We start from the raw sequence: 27,845 nt of genomic DNA, 5'->3' as shown, positions 1-27,845 counted from the left end.
TGACCAATGTTAAGGGGTATTGAACCATGCACTAAATGCACTCCATAAACATTAGATATCAACTTATTTTAAGCAGCTCTACTGAGCACAAACCACCTGCTATGATAACCACCTAAATGTTTTGAGCTACTGAAAACAGATTTAGTCACTTTAGGTTCCAGTCATTGACCAGGAGACCCAGTTATTCATAGCAACGACACTTAAATTCCAACACTTTTTTATAATACAGTGGTAAGCCCATTCACACACAGAACACAGCAAAGTGGAAACAAAAAAGTGGAAATGAACTGCCATGATTTTGGTTTGGACTCCCTGTCCTACAGCTTGATGAGAATAATGATGACGATTTCTGTTCCTTACATGTGTTTGCTAGTGATAGTGTATTTTTGCTCAGTCTGTCTTTGATATGATTGAGTGTGTGTGTGCTTGATGAAACATGTAAACAGTGTATTTTGATATTGAACAAAACGTTGTCTATTCTTCATATGCGTGAGAATTGTGTTTATTTACCAGAATGGTAATAATGTTGCAAGGCACGCTTGTATGTCTCTTCAACGCTGTTGCCCTCTGTTGGGCATAGCTGATAATAGATGCCTCTCAAGTGAGTCTTATACATACACATTTTCCACCATCAGATTCAGTCTCATATGCTTTCTCTGTGTTATACATTGAAATATGACAATGGATGAAGGGCAGAAACATAAGTTGCTGTGTTGATGGGATAACAGCTATATGAATCTGAGATGTCTGTGTCCAGCTTGACAAGCAACTCATATTCATGGCCATACTGCCCCCTGGTGTTCAGAAAGAAATAACATTCACATTACAGTAACAAACTGTCCTAAACAGATTTTGCCGTATTGATTAAATAGAGTTTACTACCAAGTAATTACTGTTGATGATCATCTGTGTGTGGGATTTTTAAAATGTATTTTATTTCACCTTTATTTAACCAGGTAGGCCAGTTGAAAACAAGTTCCCATTTACAACTGCGACCTGGCCAAGATAAAGTAAAGCAGTGCGACATAAACAACAACACAGAGTTACACGTAAACAAACGTACAGTCAATAACACAATAGAAAAATCTAAGTACAGTGTGTACAAATGTAGAAGAGTAGGGAGGTAAGGTAATGAATAGGCCATGGAGGCGAAATAATTACAATTTAGCATTAACACTGGAGTGAAAGATGTGCAGATGATGATGTGCAAGTAGAGATACTGGGTGCAAAAGAGCAAGAGGATAAGTAACAATATGGGGATGAGGTAGTTGGGTGTGCTATTTACAGATTGGCTGTGTACAGGTACAGTGACCGGGAAGTTTCTCTGACAGCTGATGCTTAAAGTTAGAGGGAGATATAAGACTCCAGCTTCAGTGATTTTTGCAATTCGTTCCAGTCATTGGCAGCAGAGAACTGGAAGGAAAGGTGGCCAAATGAAGTGTTGGCTTTGAGGTTGACCAGTAAAATATACCTGCTGGAGCGCGTGCTACGGGTGGGTGTTGCTGTGGTGACCAGTGAGCTGAGATAAGGCGGGGCTTTACCTAGCATAGACTTATAGATGATCTGGAGCCAGTGGGTTTGGCAACGAATATGTAGTGAGGGCCAGCCAATGAGAGCATACAGGTCGCAGTGGTTTGTACTATATGGGGCTTTAGTGACAAAACGGATGGCACTGTGATAGACTACATCCAATTTGTTGAGTAGAGTGTTGGAGGCTATTTTGTAAATGACATCGCCGAAGTCAAGGATCGGTAGGATAGTCAGTTTTACGAGGGTATGTTTAGCAGCATGAGTGAAGGAGTTTTTGTTGCAAAATAGGAAGCCGATTCTAGATTTAATTTTGGATTGGAGATGCTTAATGTGAGTCTGGAAGGAGAGTTTACAGTCTAACCAGACACATAGGTATTTGTAGTTGTCCACATATTCCAAGTCAGAACCTTCCAGAGTAATGATGCTTGTCGGGCGGGAGGGTGTGGGCAGCAATCAGTTGAAAAGCATGCACTTAGTTTTACTAGCATTTAAGAGCAGTTGGAGGCCTCGTAAGGAGTGTTGCATGACATTGAAGCTCGTTTGGAGGTTTGTTAAGACAGTGTCCAAAGAAGGGCCAGAAGTATACAGAATGGTGTCGTGTGTGTAGAGGTGGATCAGAGAATCACCAGCAGCAAGAGCAACATCATTGGTATAGGCTTGGGCAAGTTGCTGCAGGGGGTGCTGAGATGTTTGCTGGGGTAGGGGTAGCCAGTTTGTGTGTGTGTGTGTGTGTGTGTGTGTGTGTGTGTGTGTGTGTGTGTGTGTGTGTGTGTGTGTGTGTGTGTGTGTGTGTGTGTGTGTGTGTGTGTGTGTGTGTGTGTGTGTGTGTGTGTGCGCAAATGCAAGGTGTGTGTGTGTGGGTAGCCTACATACCTGTGTACTGTAATTGTAACTGTAAACAATATTTATTTTTAAACTAATTATTTTTGGTCTGTTGGTCCACCTCCCCTGCCCACTCACACGGTATAATGCAATAAAAACAAACTCCAACCAGAAACTAAGGGGAGGAGGAACTCAAGACGCTCTGAACACAGAGACATTTGGAATAGATCGTCCATTACCATAGTTACTAAGACGGATGGCCTATAAGACAGGAGCTTTGGACTTTATTTAAATGAAACTGTTTGAGAGGAAATGTAGTCAGGAGATCCATATACAATTGGGAGTGAAGAGTGTGAAAACTTTGGCTAGGTGCTATGTCAATAGAGAGGGGTTAGATAAATGATAAGCCAAACTCTGTCTTATGTAATGTCTCCCCAAAATGACTGTTATAACTTGTTATAGCAAGGCTCAGTTCTCTGGTTGGTTCTGCTTTTGTGGGGCACTGCTTATGTGTGTGGTTTCTCTCAGGTTTTCCTAGGGCCTATCAACTCTCTGTCCTCTCCTCTCCAGGTTTGATGGTAAATTTAGATACAGTGTGTGTCATGTCACTGAGCTGGACTGTATAGAGAAAATGTCAAGATCAATCTTTCCCCTTAACCAATCAGTGTTTTTATTATGATTGATGTGTACATTGTCATACTGTCACAGTAGGACTATTGCCACCAGGTTACAAATTAGAATAGGCATGACCAGGAAACAGGTACAAGTTGTACATCAATAAAATCGAGTTCCTCTGTAATAATCAAGTTGAATAAAAAGTTTATATTAGATTATGAATACAATCATTACAAATCCTGCACAAAATTCTAAAGAATGTATTTGTTTCAATTAACAAGATAGCTCGAGTAGCCTATATAAATTATTGAAGCGTGTTTAGACTATTTTCAATTGAGGATATTTTGCAGGGAGCTCCCCTAAACGAACCAAATGGTTTGGTCCGCCCGTGCCCTCTGCTGCTGTACGTCCTATTATTCCGACGTCAGCATGGGAGAGCGCAGAGAGGAGGGGTGGCGTTGCGTTGTGGTTGGACGTGTGTTGACTGTAGCAGTTTTTTTCATCTTCCATGTAAGTGTCAATTTACTGCTAAAGTTATCATCTCTAAACGTAATGTAAATGTGTATAGTGTGACAGTTATTGAATCTGTTATGGTGCAATACTACGGCTATTTTAGACGTAACAGTTGTTTCTTTTGCAAAACCATGTTTCATAAGTCTTGGTTTATAATGACACAATCAAACACGACTTCAACCGCTGTCAACCTGTGTCTGTTTCAGTGATGCAGATTGTCCCTCACTATTCTAGCTCGCTACGTTATAAACTTATATTGTATCAATACAATCCATTCGTAGGCTATCATTCAGCCACATGTTGATGTTGTACATTTGTTACACTTCTAATACTGTAACGTTTCACTGTCATGTCAACGAAGCAAGTTGCTTGTTTACCATATATCATGAAGGAACCCTAGATTTTTATCTCCATCTGTGCTATGTTACAGACATTTGTTTGGCCAATAGTGTAACTAATACACTGTAATATCTGCTTTAATGTGTTAGTAGCTTAACATATTAAAAACACTGCAAGCATCTTTTATTTCTGTGATAATTTGCTGTTTTGCTAGTTTGTCTCAAACGCATTAAGAAATAAATTAATAAAATATATTCCACAAATTAACTTTTAACAAGGCATACCTGTTAATTTAAATGCCTCAAAATAGCCACCCTTTGCCTTGATGACAGCTTTACACACTCTTGACATTCTCTCAACCAGCTTCATGAGGTAGTCACCTGGAATGTGTTTCAATTAACAGGTGTACCTTGTTAAAAGTTCATTTGTGGAATCTTTTTCCTTCTTAATGTTTGAGCCAATCAGTTGTGTTGTGACAAGGTAGGGGTGTACACAAAAGATAGCCCTATTTGGTAAAAGACCAAGTCCATATTATTGCAAGAACAGCTGAAAAAAGCAAAGAGAAACGACAGTCTATCATCACTTTAAGACATGAAAGTCCGCCACAGGAAAGGAAGACCCAGAGTTACCTGTGCTGCAGAGGATAAGTTCATTAGAGTTACCAGCCTCAGAAATCAGCAATTAACTGCACCTCAGATTGCAGCCCAAATAAATGCTTCTCAGAGAGTGCGCTTAGTAGGACTGTCATTTGTTTTCAACTGGACAATCACCCAAAACACACCTCCGGGCTGTGTAAGGGCTATTTGACCAAGAAGGAGAATGATAGATTGCTGCATCAGATAACCTGGTCTCCACAATCACCTGACCTCAACCCAATTGAGAGGGTTTGGAAATCTGTCCTTTGGTCTAATGAGTCCGCAGAGTGAAGAAAAAGCCGCCAACAAGTGCTCAGCATATGTGGAAACTCCTTCAAGACTGTTGGAAAAGAATTCCAGGTGAAGCTGGTTGAGAGAATCCCAAGAGTGTGCAACGCTGTTATCAAGGCAAAGGGTGGCTACTTTGAAGAATCTCAAATGTAAAATATATTTTGATTTGTTTAACACTTTTTGGAATACTACATGATTTCAAATGTGTTATTTCATAGTTTTGATGTCTTCACTATTATTCTACAATGTAGAAAATAGTGCAAATAAAGAAAAACCCTTGAATGAGTAGGTGTGTCCAAACTTTTGACTGGTACTGTATATAGAATAACAAAGCTGTAAAACATTATCCTAAATATAAACCATCAACTTAGTGAATACGATTGATGTTTAGAATGAGGGTTTCAGCATGAAATATACTTTTTACACACTTGTATTTATTTTACTATATCAGTACTTATTTCTTTTCAATGTTTTGGCATCAAACTGGTGGCAGTTGTGAAAAATGTCAATAGTTGGAAGAGTTGCAGAGTTAGTTGAAAATAATGCCGTGTGTGTCCAAACTTTTGGCTGGTACTGTGTGTGTATATATATATATATATATATATACTGTATATGTATATGTGTGTGTGATGGGATGTATAGACATTATGGACAGTATGTGGATAGAATATGTAGTATATCTGAAGAATACATGGATAGAATAGTATATGTACAGCAATAGTTGAATAGGATGGCCTTGACTAGAATACAGTATATACATATGAAATGGGTAAAACAGTATTAAAGTGACCTGGGTTCCATTATTAAAGTGACCAGTTGTCCATGTGTATGTATACAGGGCAGCAGCCTCTAAGGTGTAGGGTTGAGTAACCGGGTGGTAGCCGGCTAGTGACGGTGACTAAGTTCAGGGCAGCTTACAGGGTGGAGACCGGCTAGTGATGGCTATCTAACAGTCTGATGGCCTTGAGATAGAAGCTGTTTTTCAGTCTCTGGGTCCCAGCTTTGATACACCTACATTGACCTCGCCTTCTGCATGATAGCGGGGTGAACAGGCCATGGCTCAGGTGGCTGAAGTCCTTGATGATCTTCTTGGCCTTCCTGTGACATTGTGTGCTGTAGATGTCCTGGAGGGCAGACAGTGAGCCCCCAGTGATGCGTTGGGCAGACCGCACCATCTCTGGAGAGCCCTGTGGTTGCACACGGTGCAGTTGCCATACCAGGCGATGATACAGCCCGACAGGATGCTCTCAATGATGCATCATCCTTCATAGTATATCTGTGGTTATGTGCATGCCATGGATGGCCCAGAGAGCTACAACCCATGACACTTACCAATTGTTGTCTACCATAGAGTGTATTTTTGTCTTTTAAATAGCTAATGTAATTTTTTCATTGGACACAACCATGAAACAAGTGGTTATGTGGGTGGCATCACTAGCCTGTTTCTTAGAGCACGAGAGAGAGAGCGAGAGAGAGAGAGAGAGAGAGAGAGAGAGAGAGAGAGAGACAGCTTGCCTCTCCAACATGGAATTGTTTTGAGGATTAGGTTTCAATTTTTTCCCCTCCAATGTTTTACAAGAAGACATGGGTGTTAAATTCTCGTTCTACTCTACAAAGAAGTAGGAAAACAAGCATCTATGATGATTTTACTGAAGGTTTGTTTGTATTGATCGATTCACTTATTCAACCATTCTGTTTCTGCCTATCTCTTGCTCTCTCTTTATCATTTACACTCATACACAAAAACAAACCCACACAAGCAGAAGCGGGTGGAAATGATAAGTACAGTTTCCCGCTATCTGTCTGGTAGGTGTCTGAAAGCATCTCTGCCCCTTCAGGGTGCTTCAGACACAGCCATTCATTACATTTACATTTTACATTTAAGTCATTTAGCAGACGCTCTTATCCAGAGCGACTTACAAATTGGTGCATTCACCTTATGACATCCAGTGGAACAGCCACTTTACAATAGTGCATCTAGATCTTTTAAGGGGGGGGGGGGGGGGGGGGGGGGGGGCAGAAGGATTGCTTTATCCTAGGTATTCCTTGAAGAGGTGGGGTTTCAGGTGTCTCCGGAAGGTGGTGATTGACTCCGCTGTCCTGGCGTCGTGAGGGAGTTTGTTCCACCATTGGGGTGCCAGAGCAGCGAACAGTTTTGACTGGGCTGAGCGGGAACTGTACTTCCTCAGTGGTAGGGAGGCGAGCAGGCCAGAGGTGGATGAACGCAGTGCCCTTGTTTGGGTGTAGGGCCTGATCAGAGCCTGAAGGTACTGAGGTGCCGTTCCCCTCACAGCTCCGTAGGCAAGCACCATGGTCTTGTAGCGGATGCGAGCTTCAACTGGAAGCCAGTGGAGAGAGCGGAGGAGCGGGGTGACGTGAGAGAACTTGGGAAGGTTGAACACCAGCCGGGCTGCGGCGTTCTGGATGAGTTGTAGGGGTTTAATGGCACAGGCAGGGAGCCCAGCCAACAGCGAGTTGCAGTAATCCAGACGGGAGATGACAAGTGCCTGGGTTAGGACCTGCGCCGCTTCCTGTGTGAGGCAGGGTCGTACTCTGCGGATGTTGTAGAGCATGAACCTACAGGAACGGGCCACCGCCTTGATGTTGGTGGAGAACGACAGGGTGTTGTCCAGGATCACGCCAAGGTTCTTAGCGCTCTGGGAGGAGGACACAATGGAGTTGTCAACCGTGATGGCGAGATCATGGAACGGACAGTCCTTCCCCGGGAGGAAGAGCAGCTCCGTCTTGCCGAGGTTCAGCTTGAGGTGGTGATCCGTCATCCACACTGATATGTCTGCCAGACATGCAGAGATGCGATTCGCCACCTGGTCATCAGAAGGGGGAAAGGAGAAGATTAATTGTGTGTCGTCTGCATAGCAATGATAGGAGAGACCATGTGAGGTTATGACAGAGCCAAGTGACTTGGTGTATAGCGAGAATAGGAGAGGGCCTAGAACAGAGCCCTGGGGGACACCAGTGGTGAGAGCGCGTGGTGAGGAGACAGATTCTCGCCACGCCACCTGGTAGGAGCGACCTGTCAGGTAGGACGCAATCCAAGCGTGGGCCGCGCCGGAGATGCCCAACTCGGAGAGGGTGGAGAGGAGGATCTGATGGTTCACAGTATCGAAGGCAGCCGATAGGTCTAGAAGGATGAGAGCAGAGGAGAGAGAGTTAGCTTTAGCAGTGCGGAGCGCCTCCGTGATACAGAGAAGAGCAGTCTCAGTTGAGTGACTAGTCTTGAAACCTGACTGATTTGGATCAAGAAGGTCATTCTGAGAGAGATAGCAGGAGAGCTGGCCAAGGACGGCACGTTCAAGAGTTTTGGAGAGAAAAGAAAGAAGGGATACTGGTCTGTAGTTGTTGACATCGGAGGGATCGAGTGTAGGTTTTTTCAGAAGGGGTGCAACTCTCGCTCTCTTGAAGACGGAAGGGACGTAGCCAGCGGTCAAGGATGAGTTGATGAGCGAGGTGAGGTAAGGTAGAAGGTCTCCGGAAATGGTCTGGAGGAGAGAGGAGGGGATAGGGTCAAGCGGGCAGGTTGTTGGGCGGCCGGCCGTCACAAGACGCGAGATTTCATCTGGAGAGAGAGGGGAGAAAGAGGTCAAAGCACAGGGTTGGGCAGTGTGAGCAGAACCAGCGGTGTCGTTTGACTTAGCAAACGAGGATCGGATGTCGTCGACCTTCTTTTCAAAATGGTTGACGAAGTCGTCTGCAGAGAGGGAGGAGGGGGGGGGAGGGGGAGGAGGATTCAGGAGGGAGGAGAAGGTGGCAAAGAGCTTCCTAGGGTTAGAGGCAGATGCTTGGAATTTAGAGTGGTAGAAAGTGGCTTTAGCAGCAGAGACAGAAGAGGAAAATGTAGAGAGGAGGGAGTGAAAGGATGCCAGGTCCGCAGGGAGGCGAGTTTTCCTCCATTTCCGCTCGGCTGCCCGGAGCCCTGTTCTGTGAGCTCGCAATGAGTCGTCGAGCCACGGAGCGGGAGGGGAGGACCGAGCCGGCCTGGAGGATAGGGGACATAGAGAGTCAAAGGATGCAGAAAGGGAGGAGAGGAGGGTTGAGGAGGCAGAATCAGGAGATAGGTTGGAGAAGGTTTGGGCAGAGGGAAGAGATGATAGGATGGAAGAGGAGAGAGTAGCGGGGGAGAGAGAGCGGAGGTTGGGACGGCGCGATACCATCCGAGTAGGGGCAGTGTGGGAAGTGTTGGATGAGAGCGAGAGGGAAAAGGATACAAGGTAGTGGTCGGAGACTTGGAGGGGAGTTGCAATGAGGTTAGTGGAAGAACAGCATCTAGTAAAGATGAGGTCAAGCGTATTGCCAGCCTTGTGAGTAGGGGGGGAAGGTGAGAGGGTGAGGTCAAAAGAGGAGAGGAGTGGGAAGAAGGAGGCAGAGAGGAATGAGTCAAAGGTAGACATGGGGAGGTTAAAGTCACCCAGAACTGTGAGAGGTGAGCCGTCCTCAGGAAAGGAGCTTATCAAGGCATCAAGCTCATTGATGAACTCTCCAAGGGAACCTGGAGGGCGATAAATGATAAGGATGTTAAGCTTGAAAGGGCTGGTAACTGTGACAGCATGGAATTCAAAGGAGGCGATAGACAGATGGGTAAGGGGAGAAAGAGAGAATGACCACTTGGGAGAGATGAGGATCCCGGTGCCACCACCCCGCTGACCAGAAGGTCTCGGGGTGTGCGAGAACACATGGGCAGACGAAGAGAGAGCAGTAGGAGTAGCAGTGTTATCTGTGGTGAGCCATGTTTCCGTCAGTGCCAGGAAGTCGAGGGACTGGAGGGACGCATAGGCTGAGATGAGCTCTGCCTTGTTGGCCGCAGATCGGCAGTTCCAGAGGCCACCGGAGACCTGGAACTCCACGTGGGTCGTGCGGGCTGGGACCACCAGGTTAGGGTGGGCGCGGCCACGCGGTGTGAAGCGTTTGTATGGTCTGTGCAGAGAGGAGAGAACAGGGATAGACAGACACATGGTTGACAGGCTACAGAAGAGGCTACGCTAATGCAATGGAGATTAGAATGACAAGTGGGCTACACGTCTCGAATGTTCAGAAAGTTAAGCTTACGTTGCAAAAAGATAAAAATAAAATACAAGATCTTATTGACTAAAATGATATAGTACTGCTGGCTGGTGAAGTAGCCTGGCTAGCAGTGGCTACGTTGTTGAAAGTGAAGCTGGCTAGGTAACCTCGACAATTTCACTAAATTTCTCTAAACTACACAATTATCATGGATACAAGGACAGCAAAGACAACTAGCTAACACTACGCTAATCAAGTCGTCCCGTTGTAGTGTAAGTTTCTACAGTGCTGCTATTCGGTAGAAGTTGGCTAGCTAGCAGTGTTGGCTAGGTAGGAGGACGGCAGCGCGGCAGGCGAAAAATAGCTGGCTAGCTAACCGATAATTACTCAAAGCTACACAATTATCTTAGATAAAAAGATAGCAAAGAAAACTATGTAGCTAGCTAACACTACACAAGTCAAGTCGTTCCGTTGTAATGTAATCGTTTCTACCGTGCTGCTAATCGGTGGCTAGCTGGCTAGTTAGCAGGGTTGACTACGTTACGTTACGTTAGGGCGAGAATACCTGGCTAGCGAACCTCAGCGAACCTTGATAACTACACAAGTATCACCGATACAAAGACGGCTATGGAGCCAGCTAAGTAGCTAGCTAAGATCGAACAAATACAAATCAAAGATAGCAAAGACAACTGTGTAGTCAGCCAACACTACACTGATCAAGTCGTTCCGTTGTAATGCACTCGTTTCTACAATGCTGCTATTCGGTGGCAAGCTGGCTAGCTAGCAGTGTTTGCTACGTTGCGTTACGTTAGGGCGAAAATAGCTGGCTGGCGAACCTCAATAACTACACAATTATGTTTGATGCAAAGACGGCTATGTAGCTAGCTAAGATCAAACAAATCAAACCGTTGTACTGTAGTGAAAATGAAAATCAGACCGTTGTACTATAATGAAATGTAATGAAAAGTTTATACTACTATTCGGTGGACGTTTGCTAGCTGCTGGGCAGATAAGTGTGGACTACGATAGACGACGGAATACGATAATTACGCAATTATCTTTTATACACAGACGGCTAAGTAGCTAGCTAAGAAGAAATTGCTAAGGTTAGACAAATTAAACCGTTGTACTATAATGAAATGTAATGAAATGTAATGAAAATGAAATGAAAAGTTATACTACCTGCAGAGCGAATGCAAATGCGACCGCTCGCTCCAAACCGGATGCCTATTCATGTCTCAGTCCGCTGGTCAGACCACCACGATGACGCTTGCCAGCCCTCCTCCCTCCCCGACCACCTCGCTCCCCTCCGCTCTGCTCTGTTCACGTTGTGCCTGCCTGGTCTGGAGCTGCTGTGATTGTGAGCAGGCTGTGAAGCTGCTCTCTCTCTGTTTCTGTGATGCTCTGCCTGCTGTGTGGTTGCCCGCGTTAGACTGAGGACCCATGATCTGATCTGACCATGGACTCTGCCTGTTTATGTGAGTGTGAAACGCCTTCAGAGTGTTGTATTTATTTACTCAGGCTGTCACCTGGCCAAATGAATGGAGCATTTGTAAACAGAGCCTGCCTCCCACACAACATAAGCGCTTGTGTTGTTTAGATACAGGATAAGAATGTTAACATTGGCATTAATGTATAATGGTATTATTAGACACTGGTAAGTAACTGTGATAGAGGAAGTTATTGTTTGAGAACATACAGGTAGACAGATTGCTGTTGGACTCAAAGCAAATCAAATTGTATTGTTCACATACACATATTTAGCAGATGTTATTGCGGGTGCAGTGAAATGCTTGTAAAGAGAACAACGTTCAGTGTTTTGATAGCGATGAATGGATGGGGGAAGAGAAGAGACTGTTTTGACTGGGTTGTTATGAATGGTGGGCAGAGGTAGTGTTGTTGTTTGAGGTGTCACTGTGGAACTCTTGGCTTTGGCTTGTGGTTTCTGGATGCTTATGTGGTTTCATATCTTTAGTTCAGGTAATGACGGCTGACTGAATTAGATTTATTGTGTGACCATTCTTTTTCTCTTTCAGTTCGAAATATGACCACTAATGTGACAGGATCGTGACAAACAATATGGCGGTATAGATCGTTTTCTAACTAACGTAGGCCTATTACTTTATTTTTTTTTAAAGGTAACTTTTTTCCACATATTCTTAATTGATCACTACAATTCACTTAGGTCCAGTTGAATTTCCATGGGCTTGCGTCATTCTCAGAGTGATTTTTCTGTCTTCCCTGGCCAAAGGCCCTGGCCTGGAGCAGCAGTGTCTGGTTGACCTGGAGAGGAAGTGGCCACTGGTCTCTGAGAGGAAACAGATTCATCTGGTTGGAAGAGAACATAACTATGTTTCTCTGTCACACCTTCCCACAGTGCTGTGGTGCGCTGTCTGAAAAGGCCACAGAGCAGCTTGGCACCTCTAATTTTAGTCCCGTCAAGGCTGTAAAGGCTGCCGGCAAACCAGCCATGCTTATGCTCGGTTCGTTTGGTCTATGGTAGATTGGACTAAAGTGGAAGTAGCACCAGATCTTAACATGCTCTATATATATATACAGTTGAAGTTGGAAGTTTACATACACTTAGGTTGGAGTCATTAAAACTAGTTTTTCAACCACTCCACAAATGTCTTGTTAACAAACTATATTTTTGGCAAGTCGGTTAGGACATCTGCTTTGTGCATGGCACAAGTCATTTTTCCAACAATTGTTTACAGACAGATTATTTCACTGTATCACAATTCCAGTGGGTCAGAAGTTTACGTACATTAAGTTGACTGTGCCTTTAAACAGCTTGGAAAATTCCCGAAAATGATGTCATGGCTTTAGAAGCTTCTGACAGGCAAATTGACATAATTTGTAACGGTAATCCTCCTCCTCTTCATCAGAAGAGGAGGAGTATTGAGGGAACCAAGGCACAGCGTAGTGAAATGACATGATTTATTGAACACGACGGAAAAACAAACTAAACTTGCATAAACCAACAAAACAAATAAACGATGCAGACAGACCTGAACGACGAACTTACATATAACGTGAAGAACGCAATGAACAGGAACAGACTACATAAAACGAACAAACCGTAAACAGTCCCGTATGGTGCAAACATATACACAGACACAGGAGACAACCACCCACAACGAACACTGTGAAAACGCCTACCTAAATATGACTCTTAATTAGAGAAACGCCAAACACCTGCCTCTAATTAAGAGCCATACCAGGCAACCCAATAAACCAACACAGAAACAGAAAACATAGAATGCCCACCCAAACTCACGTCCTGACCAACTAACACATATAACAAACTAACAGAAATAGGTCAGGAACGTGACATAATTTGAGTCAATTGGAGGTGTACCTGTGGATTTATTTCAAGGCCTACCTTCAAACTCAGTGCCTCTTTGCTTGACATCATGGGAAAAAGAAAGAAATCAGCCAAGACCTCAGAAAAAGAATTGTAGACCTCCACAAGTCTGGTTCATCCTTGGGAGCAATTTCCAAACGCCTGAAGGTACCACATTCATCTGTACAAACAATAGTACGCAAGTATAAACACCATGGGACCACACAGCCATCATACCGCTCAGGAAGGAGATGCATTCTGAGATGAACGTACTTTGGTGCGAAAAGTGAAAATCAATCCCAGAACAACAACAAAGGACCTTGTGAAGATGCTGGAGGAAACAGGTACAAAGTATCTATATCCACAGTAAAACGAGTCCTATAATGACATAACCTGAAAGGCCGCTCAGAAAGGAAGAAGCCACTGCTCCAAAACCGCAATAAAAAAGCCAGACTACGGTTTGCAACTGCACATGGGGACAAAGATGGTACTTTTTGGAGAAATGTCCTCTGGTCTGATGAAACAAAAATATAACTGTTTGGCCATAATGACCATCATTATGTTTGGAGGATAAAGGGGGAGGCTTGCAAGCACGAAGAACACCATCCCAACCGTGAAGCACAGCATCATGTTGTGGGGGTGCTTTGCTGCAGGAGGGACTGGTGCACTTCACAAAATGGATGGCATCATGAGGAGGAAAATTACATGAATATCTTGAAGCAACATCTCAAGACATCAGTCAGGAAGTTAAAGCTTGGTCGCAAATGGGTCTTCCAAATGGACAATGACCCCAAGCATACTTCCAAAGTTGTGTCAAAATGGCTTAAGGACAACAAAGTCAAGGTATTGGAGTGGCCATCACAAAGCCCTGACCTCAATCATATAGACAATTTGTGGACAGAACTGAAAAAGTTCTGTCCATCTCTCCGTGTGCGAGCAAGGAGTCCTACCAACCTGACTCAGTTACACCAGCTCTGTTAGGAGGAATGGGTCAAAATTCACCCAACTTATTGTGGGAAGCTTGTGGAAGATTACCCGAAACGTTTGACCCAAGTTAAACAATTTAAAGGCAATGCTACCAAATAGTAATTGAGTGTATGTAAACTTCTGACCCACTAGAAATGTGATGAAATAAATAAAAGCTGAAATAAGTAATTCTCTCTATTATTATTCTGACATTTCACATTCTTAAAATAAAGTGGTGATCCTAACTGACCTAAGACAGGGAATGTTTACTGGGATTAAATGTCAGGAATTGTGAAAAACTTTAAATGTATTTGGCTAAGGTGTATGTAAATTTCCGACTTCAACTGTGGTTACCACCATGCTTGAAATTATAAAGGGTGGTGCTCATTGATGTGTTGCATTTGCCCCAAACAGAACACTTTGTTTTCAGGACATAAAGTTAATTCCTTTGCCAATTTTTTGCACTGTTACTTTAGTGCCTTGTTTCAAACAGGATGTTATGTTTTAGAATATTTATTTTCTGTACAGGCTTCCATCTTTTCGCTCTGTCAATTAGGTTAGTATTGTGTATTAACTACAATGTTGTTGATCTATCCTCTCCGGCAACTGAGTTAGAAAGGACACCTATATATTTTTAGTGACTGGGTGTAATTAATAAATTAATAACTTCACCATGCTCAAAGGGATATTCAATGTCTGTTTTTTGTGTGTTTTTCTCCAATAGGTGCACTTCTTTGCGAGGCATTGGAAAACCTCCCTGGTCTTTGTGGTTGAATCTGTTTTTGGAATTCCTGCTCGACTGAGGGAACTTACAGATAATTGTATGTGTTGGTTACAGAGATGAGGTAGTCATTCAAAAATCCTATTAAACACTATTATTGCAGTGTTTAATAGAATAGCACATTTTTTACTCCTGAACTTATTTAGGTGTGCCATAACAAAGAGTTTGAATAGTTATTGACTCAAGACATTTCAGCTTTTCATTTTTATTTAATTTGTAAAAACATAATTCCACTTTGACATTATGGGGTATTGTGTGTAAGTAAGCCAGTGACACAAAATCTAAACTTCATTTTAAATTCAGGCTGTAACACAACACAATGTGGAAAAAGCCCAGGCGTGTGAGTACTTGCTGAAGGCACTGTATCAGCTCTAAGCTCTCAGGTTAAACCCAGTGTAGCTAGAACACTCTCTGGTCTATTGGCTGCTTTTAATCCTGCTGAGACACACAAACACACACACACACCACACACATACACTCATAGCACTTATCACACTTTCTGCAGCTTGTGTGAGGCATCCCCTCAGTGTCAAAACTGACGGTCTCAACTGTTCCTTTCTCTTACCTCGCTCTCTCTATTTTCTGCTTTCTCTTTATCTCCTGCTCTCTCTCTGCTGCTCTCTCTCTGCTGCTCTCTCTCTGACCTTCTCCACCGACCCCCCCACACACACAGATAACATAAACAGATACAATAACGATTGTTCATGCTTCCTGTGCTGTCATGGGGCTGCAGAATGAGATGTGCTCCATTATCAGTCAGAGAGCACCCACCCACACACACTCTATCACTCCCTGTCTGTCTATCTCTCTGAACAGCATTGCTGCCAGAACTCTCTGGCCTAATTCCTCTTTTATTGATTTGTGTGTGTGTGTGTGTGTGTGTGTGTGTGTGTGTGTGTGTGTGTGTGTGTGTGTGTGTGTGTGTGTGTGTGTGTGTGTGTGTGTGTGTGTGTGTGTGTGTGTGTGTGTGTGTGTGTGTGTGTCTGTCAGTGAAAGAAACAGGGCACAAAGGCCAGAGATAGGGCTCTGTGTTGCTCTAAGCAGAACAAAGAGCAGCCTGTTCCATGTGAACTGTATGAGCCTGTTTACGGCTACTGGGATTTCTTTGGATTGAATCTATAGGTTCAACAATGACCAACAGTATGTGTGCCTCAGTGCAACAACTATGGGTCCAGATTGACCAACCAAAAGACAGCTGAACTACTTAGCCTAACTGGGTTAGGATGGACATTTTAATTCAATTAACGGAACACTCTAAATAGTAGACACAATATTGCTGCCAAATAAAATCAATCAAATTGTATTTGTTACACTCTTCATAAACAACTGGTGTAGACTAACAGTGAAATGCTTACTTACGGGCCCTTCCCAACAAATAAAACAATTGAAAATAATAACACAAGGAATAAATAGACAATGAGTCATGATAACTTGAGTATATATACAGTGTACCAGTACCGAGTCGATGTGCAGCAGTACAAGGTAATTGAGGTAGATATGTACATACAGGTAGGGATAAAGTGACAGGATAGATAATAAACAGTAGCAGCAGCGTATGTTATGATTCAAAAGAGTTAGTGTTAAAAGTGTCAATGCAGATAGCCATTGAGTCCACATACAGTATCATGGTCATGGAGCCGGTGCTGTCACGGTTAACAGTCTGAGTAACGGTTGACGACAAGTCAAACTTACATAACCACCAGTGATCCTATCATTGTTTCTTTTTTTAAGTGAATTTATTTATTAGATTTGAACCAGGCTTACAGTGAGATGGCTTGGAATGCCTGTCTGCCTGGTAAGCAAGGCTGAGCTGACTCCATCTCTCCATCTAGATTTAGTTGGCCATGCGGTGACAATGGTATCAGCAACAGGAAGACTGACATGGCCAATGAATGGACTGACCTGCAGTTAGGGCACAGGTCACGTGTGTGTGTGTGTGTGTGTCCGTGCCAGGGGCTTCCAGAAGGGCCAATGTCCTCGTGGTCTTTGCTGGTTCACTTTTGACTGGGCCACAGTGATTCTAAGAAATGTGCTGACTCATCATGGCTGCACTGCCAACACAGGCTCTGACACCTGTTGTCTGTTTAATCATCAATGTGTGTGTGTGTGTGTGTGTGTGTGTGTGTGTGTGTGTGTGTGTGTGTGTGTGTGTGTGTGTGTGTGTGTGTGTGTGTGTGTGTGTGTGTGTGTGTGTGTGTGTGTGTGTGTGGGTGTGTGTCGTATAGGCCTATGTGAATGATTTGTGCCGTAGTGGATGTATCATGTGTTGGCTGTAGCCTCTAGTTTACCAAGTCCCTTTCTGTGATTGCAGCAGCACCTGCTCTGATGGTCAGGGTCAGACCAGGATAGAACAGAGCAGCACTGTCATGTCACTCAATGGTCCATCTGGCGAGTGATGCGCACATTTCATTTGATTTTGTAATAGGGTAAATCCATTGGAATTCAATCACTTTTTGACCGCACCGTTTTTGATTTGAACAAAACCTTCAATACATATTTTGTGCAAAAAGTGCAAAATGTGCAAAAACTTTCAAAAGGTAAAGGTACTCAAAAGTTTACCCATTTTTCATACTCCACCATACTATGAGACGTCCATATCTTCATCACTGGAAAATATTCACGGTTGAGTTTAATATAATTTCAAAGCTTACAAGCAGGTTTGTCAAACCGTTTTATAATTTCTTGAAAAAACTGATATAATTTTTATTTTATTCTGTAACGTCAATTATCAGAAAATGCGGAAACTCAAGATTTTTTCATATTCGCTTATATTTGTAGATTTTTGTGTTGGGAGACGGGGGGGTCCGTTGCCACCGTGAAGACCAGATAAAAATTCCACCTCTTCCTCCAAAACAAAAAATACACACTGTGTTGCTGTGTGAATGTCAGGGTTGCTGTGTGAATGTCAGTGTGGCTGTGTGAATGTGTCAGTGTGGCTGTGGGAATGTGTCAGTGTGGCTGTGTGAATGTGTCAGTGTGGCTGTGGGAGTGTGTCAGTGTGGCTGTGGGAATGTGTCAGTGTGGCTGTGGGAATGTGTCAGTGTGGCTGTGGGAATGTGTCAGTGTGGCTGTGTGAATGTGTCAGTGTGGCTGTGGGAATGTGTCAGTGTGGCTGTGGGAATGTGTCAGTGTGGCTGTGTGAATGTGTCAGTGTGGCTGTGTGAATGTGTCAGTGTGGCTGTGGGAATGTGTCAGTGTGGCTGTGTGAATGTGTGGCTGTGGGAATGTGTCAGTGTGGCTGTGGGAATGTGTCAGTGTTGCTGTGGGAATGTGTCAGTGTGGCTGTGTGAATGTGTCAGTTTTGCTGTGTGAATGTCAGGGTGGCTGTGTGAATGTGTCCGTGTTGCTGTGTGAATGGCACTGTGGCTGTGTGAATTTGCCAGTTTTGCTGTGTATGTCAGTGTGGCTGTGTGAATGTGTCAGTGTTTCCATGTGAATGTGTCAGTGTTTCCATGTGAATGTGTCAGTGTTGCTGTGTGAATGTGTCAGTTTTGCTGTGTATGTCACTGTGGCTGTGTGAATGTGTCAGTGTTTCCATGTGAATGTGTCAGTGTTTCCATGTGAATGTGTCAGTGTTGCTGTGTGAATGTGTCAGTGTGGCTGTGTGAATGTGTCAGTGTGGCTGTGGGAATGTGTCAGTGTGGCTGTGTGAATGTGTCAGTGTGGCTGTGTGAATGTGTCAGTGTGGCTGTGGGAATGTGTCAGTGTGGCTGTGTGAATGTGTCAGTGTGGCTGTGGGAATGTGTCAGTGTGGCTGTGGGAATGTGTCAGTGTGGCTGTGTGAATGTGTCAGTGTGGCTGTGGGAATGTGTCAGTGTGGCTGTGGGAATGTGTCAGTGTGGCTGTGGGAATGTGTCAGTGTGGCTGTGTGAATGTGTCAGTTTTGCTGTGTGAATGTCAGGGTGGCTGTGGGAATGTGTCCGTGTTGCTGTGTGAATGTCACTGTGGCTGTGTGAATTTGCCAGTTTTGCTGTGTATGTCAGTGTGGCTGTGTGAATGTGTCAGTGTTTCCATGTGAATGTGTCAGTGTTTCCATGTGAATGTGTCAGTGTTGCTGTGTGAATGTGTCAGTTTTGCTGTGTATGTCACTGTGGCTGTGTGAATGTGTCAGTGTTGCTGTGTGAATGTGTCAGTGTGGCTGTGTGAATGTGTCAGTGTGGCTGTGTGAATGTGCCAGTTTTGCTGTGTATGTCAGTGTGGCTGTGTGAATGTGTCAGTGTGGCTGTGTGAATATGTCAGTGTGGCTGTGTGAATGTGTCAGTGTTTCCATGTGAATGTCAGTGTTGCTGTGTGAATGTGTCAGTTTTGCTGTCTATGTCAGTGTGGCTGTGTGAATGTGTCAGTGTGGCTGTGTTAATGTGTCAGTGTTGCTTTGTGAATGTCAGTGTTGCTGTGTGAATGTGTCTGTCTGGCTGTGTGAATGTGTCAGTTTTGCTGTGTGAATGTCAGGGTGGCCGTGTGAATATCAGTGTGGCTGTGTGAATGTGTGAATGTGTCATTGTTGCTGTGTGAATGGCCTGTGGCTGTGTGAATGTCAGTGTTTTGTTGTGTGAATGTGCCAGTTTTGCTGTGTATGTCAGTGTGGCTGTGTGAATGTGTCAGTTTTGCTGTGTATGTCAGTGTGGCTGTGTGAATGTGTCAGTGTGGCTGTGTGAATTTGTCAGTGTTGGTGATGTGAATGTGGCGGTGTGAATGTGTCGGTGTGGCTGTGTGAATGTGTCAGTGTGGCTGTGTGAATGTGTCAGTGTTGCTGTGTGAATGTGTCAGTGTGGCTGTGTGAATGTGTTGCTGTGTGAATGTGTCAGTGTGGCTGTGTGAATGTGTTGCTGTGTGAATGTGTCAGTGTGGCTGTGTGAATGTGTCAGTGTGGCTGTGGGAATGTGTCAGTGTGGCTGTGTGAATTGTCAGTGTTGCTGTGTGAATGTGTCAGTGTTGCTGTGTGAATGTGTCAGTGTGGCTGTGTGAATTGTCGGTGTGGCTGTGTGAATGTGTCAGTGTGGCTGTGTGAATGTGTAAGTGTTGCTGTGTGAATGTGTCAGTGTTGCTGTGTGAATGTGTCAGTGTGGCTGTGGGAATGTGTCAGTGTTGCTGTGTGAATGTGTCAGTGTGGCTGTGTGAATGTGTCAGTGTGGCTGTGTGAATGTGTAAGTGTTGCTGTGTGAATGTGTCAGTGTTGCTGTGTGAATGTGTCAGTGTGGCTGTGGGAATGTGTCAGTGTGGCTGTGTGAATGTGTCAGTGTGGCTGTGTGAATGTGTCAGTGTTGCTGTGTGAATGTGTCAGTGTTGCTGTGTGAATGTGTCAGTGTTTCTGTGTGGCTGTCAGTGTTGCTGTGTGAATGTGTCAGTGTTTCCATGTGTATGTCAGTGTTGTTCTGTGAATGTGTCAGTTTTGCTGTGTATGTCAGTTTTGCTGTGTATGTCAGTGTTGGTGTGTGAATGTCAGTGTTGGTGTGTGAATGTGTCAGTGTGGCTGTGTGAATGTGTCTGTGTGGCTGTGTGAATGTGTCAGTGTGTCTGTTTGAATGTATCTGTGTTGGTGTGTGAATGTCAGTGTGGCTGTGTGAATATTGACAGTGTTGGCTGTGTGAATATTGACAGTGTGGCTGTGTGAATATTAACAGTGTTGGTGTGAATGTCAGTGTGGCTATGAGAATGTCAGTGTTGCTGTGTGAATGTCAGTGTTGCTGTGTGGATGTCAGTGTTGCTGTGTGAATGTCAGTGTTGCTGTGTGGATGTCAGTGTGGCTAAGGGAATGTCAGTTTTGCTTTGTGAATGTGTCAGTGTTGGTGTGTAAAAGTCAGTTTGGCTGTGTGAATGTCATTGTCACTCACATCCAAGATGGCGTCTTTGTCCTGTCGTGTCCCTTGTATATATATTTTTACATCTTTTTCTTCGCATATCTTTTAAAAATATTTTCCTAAACCTCAACTTCTAAATACTCTCCTGCAACCCGCCTCACCCAATGTGGCGTGGATCTGCTTTTTTCTAAAGTATTTCTATTTACTTCGGATCTGGACTCCCTCAACTGAAGCTAGCCAGCTAACTACCTACCAGCTATCAGTTAGCAAACCATTTCTAGCGGTCATCAGCTAATCTTTAGCTCGGAAAGCTCTCGCCAGTTCTAACAACGTGACTCAAACCAGAGCATAATGGACCTATTTCTCTCCATATCCCTGGATTCCTATAGCAAACTCTGAACATTTTCATCTGGATCTTCGCATCTTGCTAACCGCAATCCCGGGTGACCACTCCTGGCTAGCGTTTCCATCCCGGAGCAAGCACCAATTAGCCTGAAGCTAGCCCGACCAGGGCTCCTGTGCTACCACCGAAGCCTACTCCTGGGCTACAATATCCGGACCCCTTCTACTGCCGGTACGGGGCACGGAACCCCGCCGATCCTCTACGACTGTACAACTCCAAATCCATAAACACGGCCACCCTCATAGATGTCATCCTAACTAACTTGCCCTCCAAATACACCTCTGCTGTTTTCAATCAAGATCAATCAATCAATCAAATGTATTTATATAGCCCTTCGTACATCAGCTAATATCTCAAAGTGCTGTACAGAAACCCAGCCTAAAACCCCAAACAGCAAGCAATGCAGGTGTAGAAGCACGGTGGCTAGGAAAAACTCCCTAGAAAGGCCAAAACCTAGGAAGAAACCTAGAGAGGAACCAGGCTATGAGGGGTGGCCAGTCCTCTTCTGGCTGTGCCGGGTGGAGATTATAACAGAACATGGCCAAGATGTTCAAATGTTCATAAATGACCAGCATGGTCAAATAATAATAATCACAGAAGTTATCGAGGGTGTAGCAAGTCAGCACCTCAGGAGTAAATGTCAGTTGGCTTTTCATAGCCGATCATTAAGAGTATCTCTACCGCTCCTGCGGTCTCTAGAGAGTTGAAAACAGCAGGTCTGGGACAGGTAGCACGTCCGGTGGACAGGTCAGGGTTCCATAGCCGCAGGCAGAACAGTTGAAACTGGAACAGCAGCACGGCCAGGTGGACTGGGGACAGCAAGGAGTCATCATGCCCGGTAGTCCTGACACATGGTCCTAGGGCTCAGGTCCTCCGAGAGAGAGAAAGAAAGAGAGAAGGACAGAATTAGAGAAAGCATACTTAAATTCACACAGGACACCGGATAAGATCGTACTCCAGATATAACAAACTGACCCTAGCCCCCCGACACATAAACTACTGCAGCATAAATACTGGAGGCTGAGACAGGAGGGGTCAGGAGACACTGTGGCCCCATCCGATGATACCCCCGGACAGGGCCAAACAGGAAGGATATAACCCCACCCACTTTGCCAAAGCACAGCCCCCGCACCACTAGAGGGATATATTCAACCACCAACTTACAATCCTGAGACAAGGCCGAGTATAGCCCACAAAGATCTCCGCCACGGCACAAACCAAGGGGGGGCGCCAACCCAAGATATCAGCGATCACTGCCTCATTGCCTGCATCCGTAATGGGTCTGCGACCAAACGACCACCCCTCATCACTGTCAAACGCTCCCTAAAACACTTCTGCGAGCAGGCCTTTCTAATCGACCTGGCAGGGATATCCTGGAAGGACATTGACCTCATCCCGTCAGTAGATGATGCCTGGCTATTCTTTAAAAGTGCCTTCCTCACCATCTTAAATAACCATGCCCCATTCATTTTAAAAACTAGGAATAGATATAGTCCTTGGTTCACTCCAGACCTGTCTGCCCTTGACCAGCACAAAAACATCCTGTGGCGTTCTGCATTAGCATTGAATAGCCACTGTGATATGCAACTGTTCAGGGAAGTTAGGAACAAATATACATAGGCAGTTAGGAAAGCTAAGGCTAGCTTTTTCAAACAGACAAGTGTTTAATTGCTATATTGTAATTACTTCGCCACCATGGCCTATTTATTGCCTTAACTCCCTTATCTTACCTCATTTGCACTCACTGTATATAGACTTTTTGTTTTCTTTTGTTCTACTGTATTATTGACTGTATGTTTTGTTTATTCCATGTGTAACTCTGTGTTGTTGTATGTGTCAAATTGCTATGCTTTATCTTGGCCAGGTCGCAGTTGCAAATGATAACTTGTTCTCAACTAGCCTACCTGGTTAAATAAAGGTGAAATAAAAAAATAAAAAATAAAATAAAATAAAATTGTTGCTGTGTGAATGTGTCAGTGTTGCTGTAGTGTGCGTCACTGTGCCATGTGCTGCCCTCTCCTCTCTCTGGGCCCATTGTGAAACTGAACAGCTGACTGTGCTAACTGGCTTTGACGTGGGCCCAGATTTTCACTGCTGCATTTGTGTAGATTGCATTCTCTCTCTCTCTCTCTCTCTCTCTCTCTCTCTCTCTCTCTCTCTCTCTCTCTCTCTCTCTCTCTCTCTCTCTCTCTCTCTCTCTCTCTCTCTCTCTCTCTCTCTCTCTCTCTCTCTCTCTCTCTCTCTCTCTCTCTGTGTGTTTGTGTGCCCTGCGTTGTTGTGTATGTGTGATATAGTAGAAGCTTATGACTGTGCAGCTGCTGGATAATGTATACTGAACAAAGATAAGACAGATAATTTAATTTTCATTTCTCTACCATAAGTCGCCGCCAACATCGTTTCAGAGAATTTGGCAGTACATCCAACCGGCCTCACAACTTCAGACCACCCCAGCCCAGGACCTCCACATCCAGTTTATTCATCTGCTGGATCATCTGAGTGGGTGCCGAGGAGGATTTATATCTGTAAAAAGCCCTTGGCTGAGCTTGGCTCTACCATGGCTGTGCCCTTGCCTGTGAAATCCATAGATTAGGGCCAAATTTATTTATTTCAATTGACTGATTTCCTTATATGAACTGTAACTCAGTACAATTGTTGAAATTGTTGCATGTTGCATTTATATTTTTGTTCAGTATAGTTTGCATGTTTAACCCATCAGTTTAGCCCAAACAACTACCTCTTTACCTACTGTATTTATTTATTAATTTATTTTGCTCCTTTGCACCCCATTATTTCTGTCTCTACTTTGCACTTTCTTCCAATGCAAACCAACCATTCCAGTGTTTTTTTTAGTTTTTATTTTACTTGCTGTGTTGTACTCACTTCGCCTCCATGGCCTTTTTATATTTTTATTTATTTATACATATATCTGTTTGCCTTCACCTCCCTTATCTCACCTCACTTGCTCACATTGTATATAGACTTATTTTTTTTCACTGTATTATTGACTATATGTTTGTTTTTACTCCATGTGTAACTATGTGTTGTTGTATGTGTCGAACTGCTTTGCTTTATCTTGGCCAGGTCGCAATTGTAAATGAGAACGTGTTCTCAATTTGCCTACCTGGTTAAATAAAGGTGAAATAAAAAATAAAAAAAAATAAAAAAATTAACAGTCACTCCACAGAGCTCAGAATGTTCCTGACTTTGCCTTGTTTACCTACTCTCAATGCTAATAGTCACTGTGTTTGACAAGTTGCCTTCTCTTCACACCAGGGATGTGTGTCTAAGGCCATTACTGTCGCTCCTCAGCCTCATAGGAATTCATGTGGGTTGGGTTTGTTTGGGTTGTTGCAGGTTAGGTGAGTTTGTATAGTGAGCCTGTGTTGCTGTGGGTTGTTGATTTTTTGAGGAAGTCATTCTCTCCAGACACCACTGTCACAGTAAGCAGAAGGATCTGTTTAGTGACGCAAAATGACCTCCTAGAGAGTCCACCAGCAGACACACATGGCACACAGCACACCCACACACAATACTTGGGTGTGATATTTGATTGTATATAGATTAAGTAGATGTTTATTAGTCTCTCTCCCTCTCTCTCTCTCTCTCTCTCTCTCTCTCTCTCTCTCTCTCTCTCTCTCTCTCTCTCTCTCTCTCTCTCTCTCTCCCCCTCTCTCTCTCTCTCTATCTCTCTCTCTCTCTCTCCTCTCCCTCTCTCTCTCTCTCTCTCTCTCTCTCTCTCTCTCCCCTCTCTCTCTCTCTCTCTCTTCCTCTCTCTCTCTCTCTCCCTCTCTCCTCTCTCCCTCTCTCTCCCCCTCTCTCCTCTCTCCCTCTCTCTCTCTCTCTCTCTCTCTCCCCCCCCCCCCCCCTCTCTCTCTCTCTCTCTCTCTCTCTCTCTCTCTCTCTCTCTCTCACAATCTCTCTCTCTCTCTTCCCCCCCCCTCTCTCTCTCTCTCTATTTCTTTCTCGCTTGCTCTCTCTCACACAATCTCTCTTTCTCTACAGGTGATCTTGGACACTGAGTCAGGCTAGGCAGCTTTGGGCTGATGTTAGGTGGGTCTTTTCACTTATTTTTCTTTTTTGTTTCTTTCTCCTATCCCCTTCCCCTAACTAACCCATAGCCTGTTTGTGTGTGTCTGTGGTGTTAATAGAAGTTGCCCCCTGTATCTGGCCCAGGGTCAAGTCGACAGGCAACTTCAAGCAGTGTCTGTTCCAGAACATCTTCTTCCTGTGTACTTCCTTTTGTCCGTCCCTTATTTCCACCCACCTCATAACCCATTTCCTCTCTTTCTGTGGAAGACTACTAGACGAGCATGATCTTTGAGCTGATTGATCTTTAACCTTTATTTATACAGGTTTTTTCTCATTGAGATAATATCTCTTTTCCAAGAGAGACCTGGTCCAATAGCAGCATGGGGAACAACGTTTCAGACAAAACAACTTACATACACTAACACAACATTAAACAAAACTATAAACACACATACAGTACAACAATTACATATTACATTAAAAACAGAAGCATCTTGACTAAAAACAGCTGGCCTAAAAACAATTACACTCTTCTATGATATATACATCGATCAAGTGTTTAAACTCCACCAACGAAACTAGATCATCACATTTTAAAATGCTCAGGAGAGAATTCCAGGACCACGGTGCTAAGTAACTAAAACTATTTCTACCATGACCTGTTCTAATTCTTGGTACTGTTAGAAGCAAATCAGAATGGGACCGTAATTGATATTTATTTACTGACCTGACTAAAAAAGAACAGAGATAAAATGGCATTTTACCCAATATGGCCTTATAAATCAGTGTATACCAGTGTTTAAGCCTATGCAAGGTCAATGACGACCAGCCAACAGCGCTGTAGAGATCACAATGATGTGTTATGGACTCCCATTGCTCGCCTCTGAACTTTGACCTCTCCTGTCCCCCCCATCCTGTCCTGTCTGACAGAGACAGAGAGTGAACCCAAAAACACACACCCTACTTTAAATTTAACTAGGCAAGTTAATTAAGAACAAATTCTTATTTACAATGACGGCCTACCGGGGAACAGTGGGTAAACTCCCTTGTTCAAGGGCAGAACGACAGATTCGCTCCAGCAACCTTTCGGTTACTGGCCTAACGCTCTAACCACTAGGCTACCTGCTGGTTACTGGCCTAACGCTCTAACCACTAGGCTACCTGCTGGTTACTGGCCTAACGCTCTAACCACTAGGCTACCTGCTGGTTACTGGCCTAACGCTCTAACCACTAGGCTACCTGCTGGTTACTGGCCTAACGCTCTAACCACTAGGCTACCTGCTGCCCCAAATCTAACCTATTCAACCCTACTCTATCCTATCCTACCCTACTTTACCCTACTATACTATACACAACTCTAACCTAATCTACCCTACTATACTCTACCCTACTATACTATACTCTATTCTACTCTACTCCACCATACCCTACTCTACTCTACCCTACTCTACCCTACCCTACCCTACTCTACCCTACTATACTATACTCTACCCTTCTATACTATACTATACTCTACTCTACTCCACCCTACCCTACTCTACTCTACTCCACCCTACCCTACCCTACTCTACTCTACCCGACTCTACTCAATCTAGTTAGAACGCTTAGCAAGACAAGATGTTAATTACTGTACTCTCCTGTCCCAGTCCCACCTGTCTGACAAAGAGAGCGTAAACTATAACAACTCTCTATTCTACTCATAAGTTACCAATTCCCCTATCCTATCTCCCAACCACTCTAGTCCAGACCAGCCCCAAAACAGACTCCCCTATCCCAGCCCTATTCCACTAGCTATGAGAGTGCTCTATGCGAGGGGGTAGTGAGAGGCACCCAGGGGAGTCAGGGCGTAGAGGAGGGCGAAGGACTCAGGAGCTGTTCCTCTCACTCAGACCACCACGCTCTCTCCAAAATTACACAGAATGCCCGGGAGAGCATTGGCGTCCTGGGCCAGGGTGTGAAGCAGCTGTTCCAGCAGTAACGCAGACACGTTGTCCTGACTTTGACCACTCACCCCTCTGGTGTTCTCCTTGCTCCCCCAGCTGGTCAGGGTGCCGGCCCTGTGGGCACCATGAGGCGAGGGACCAGCCTGCAGAGCCGGCGCAGTAAGGTGGCAGGGGGGAACGGGACAGGGGCCGGAGTAGGGGGAGGAGACCGGGACCCCTCTCTGAGAGGCAGCCCCCAACCCCCCCAGCGCCGGCCTACCTACGATGCACAGCAACATTCCGGCCGCCCGCGCTCCTCCTCCACCACGGACAACACCACACCAAGTAGCCCTTCCCTTGGTTACCACCCTGGATACGCGACGCCAGGCGACGTGGTGCTATCGTCAGGATACCAGTCCACGGAGGAGACAGACAGGGTGAGTGATGTCAGCTGTCAATCATATGAGGGTCTTCTTTGGTCAGGGTTTATGGTCATGTTTTGTCTGGTAATGGAAATGATACAGTCCTGTCGTACTCAGGTGGTCTGCATCATCCAACAGGCCTGCTCTTAAATATTGAGAGCTTAAGCTCTGTGTTTGGAGTATGACACATGTCGTAGGTGTAATAATGTTTCTGTCCAGTAATGCTCCTGAGCAGAGGCAGTGTTAATCCAGGCTCAGGTCAGAGGTACATACATACACACAAACACACACATGCAAATACTTGCGACTACTCAGATCAGTCAGAAACAGTTATTCCTGAGTCCCGGCTACCCAAAGACTGTTTTGGCACCCTTGATGGCAAAAAGAGCTCTATTTTCAAGTCCTCCAACAAAT

At 44.5% G+C, this 27,845-nt stretch overlaps 1 protein-coding gene across 7 annotated transcripts in view; it reads left to right on the top strand.

Moving 5' to 3' along the window:
- The first annotated feature begins 3,394 nt into the window (after positions 1–3,394).
- Positions 3,395–27,845, top strand: part of LOC129861029 (transmembrane and coiled-coil domains protein 1-like) — a 97,184-nt gene continuing 72,733 nt past the window's right edge. Inside the window, exons 1-4 of one of the 7 annotated variants that reach the window (XM_055932063.1) lie at positions 3,419–3,477; positions 14,801–14,897; positions 25,061–25,108; positions 27,127–27,446. In XM_055932063.1, coding sequence (XP_055788038.1) covers positions 25,102–25,108; positions 27,127–27,446 — 327 coding nt within the window. In that variant the 5' untranslated portion in view covers positions 3,419–3,477; positions 14,801–14,897; positions 25,061–25,101. Of the gene's footprint in view, positions 3,478–11,002; positions 11,243–14,800; positions 14,922–25,060; positions 25,109–27,126; positions 27,447–27,845 lie in introns of those variants that run through there. The other 6 variants (XM_055932064.1, XM_055932065.1, XM_055932061.1 and 3 more) reach the window with 6 other exon arrangements.

Source organism: Salvelinus fontinalis, chromosome 8, assembly GCF_029448725.1.
Source record: "Salvelinus fontinalis isolate EN_2023a chromosome 8, ASM2944872v1, whole genome shotgun sequence".
Lineage (NCBI taxonomy): Eukaryota > Metazoa > Chordata > Actinopteri > Salmoniformes > Salmonidae > Salvelinus > Salvelinus fontinalis.
The sequence above is the reverse complement of the archived record's forward strand: the minus strand, read 5'-3'. Positions and strand labels throughout refer to the sequence as shown.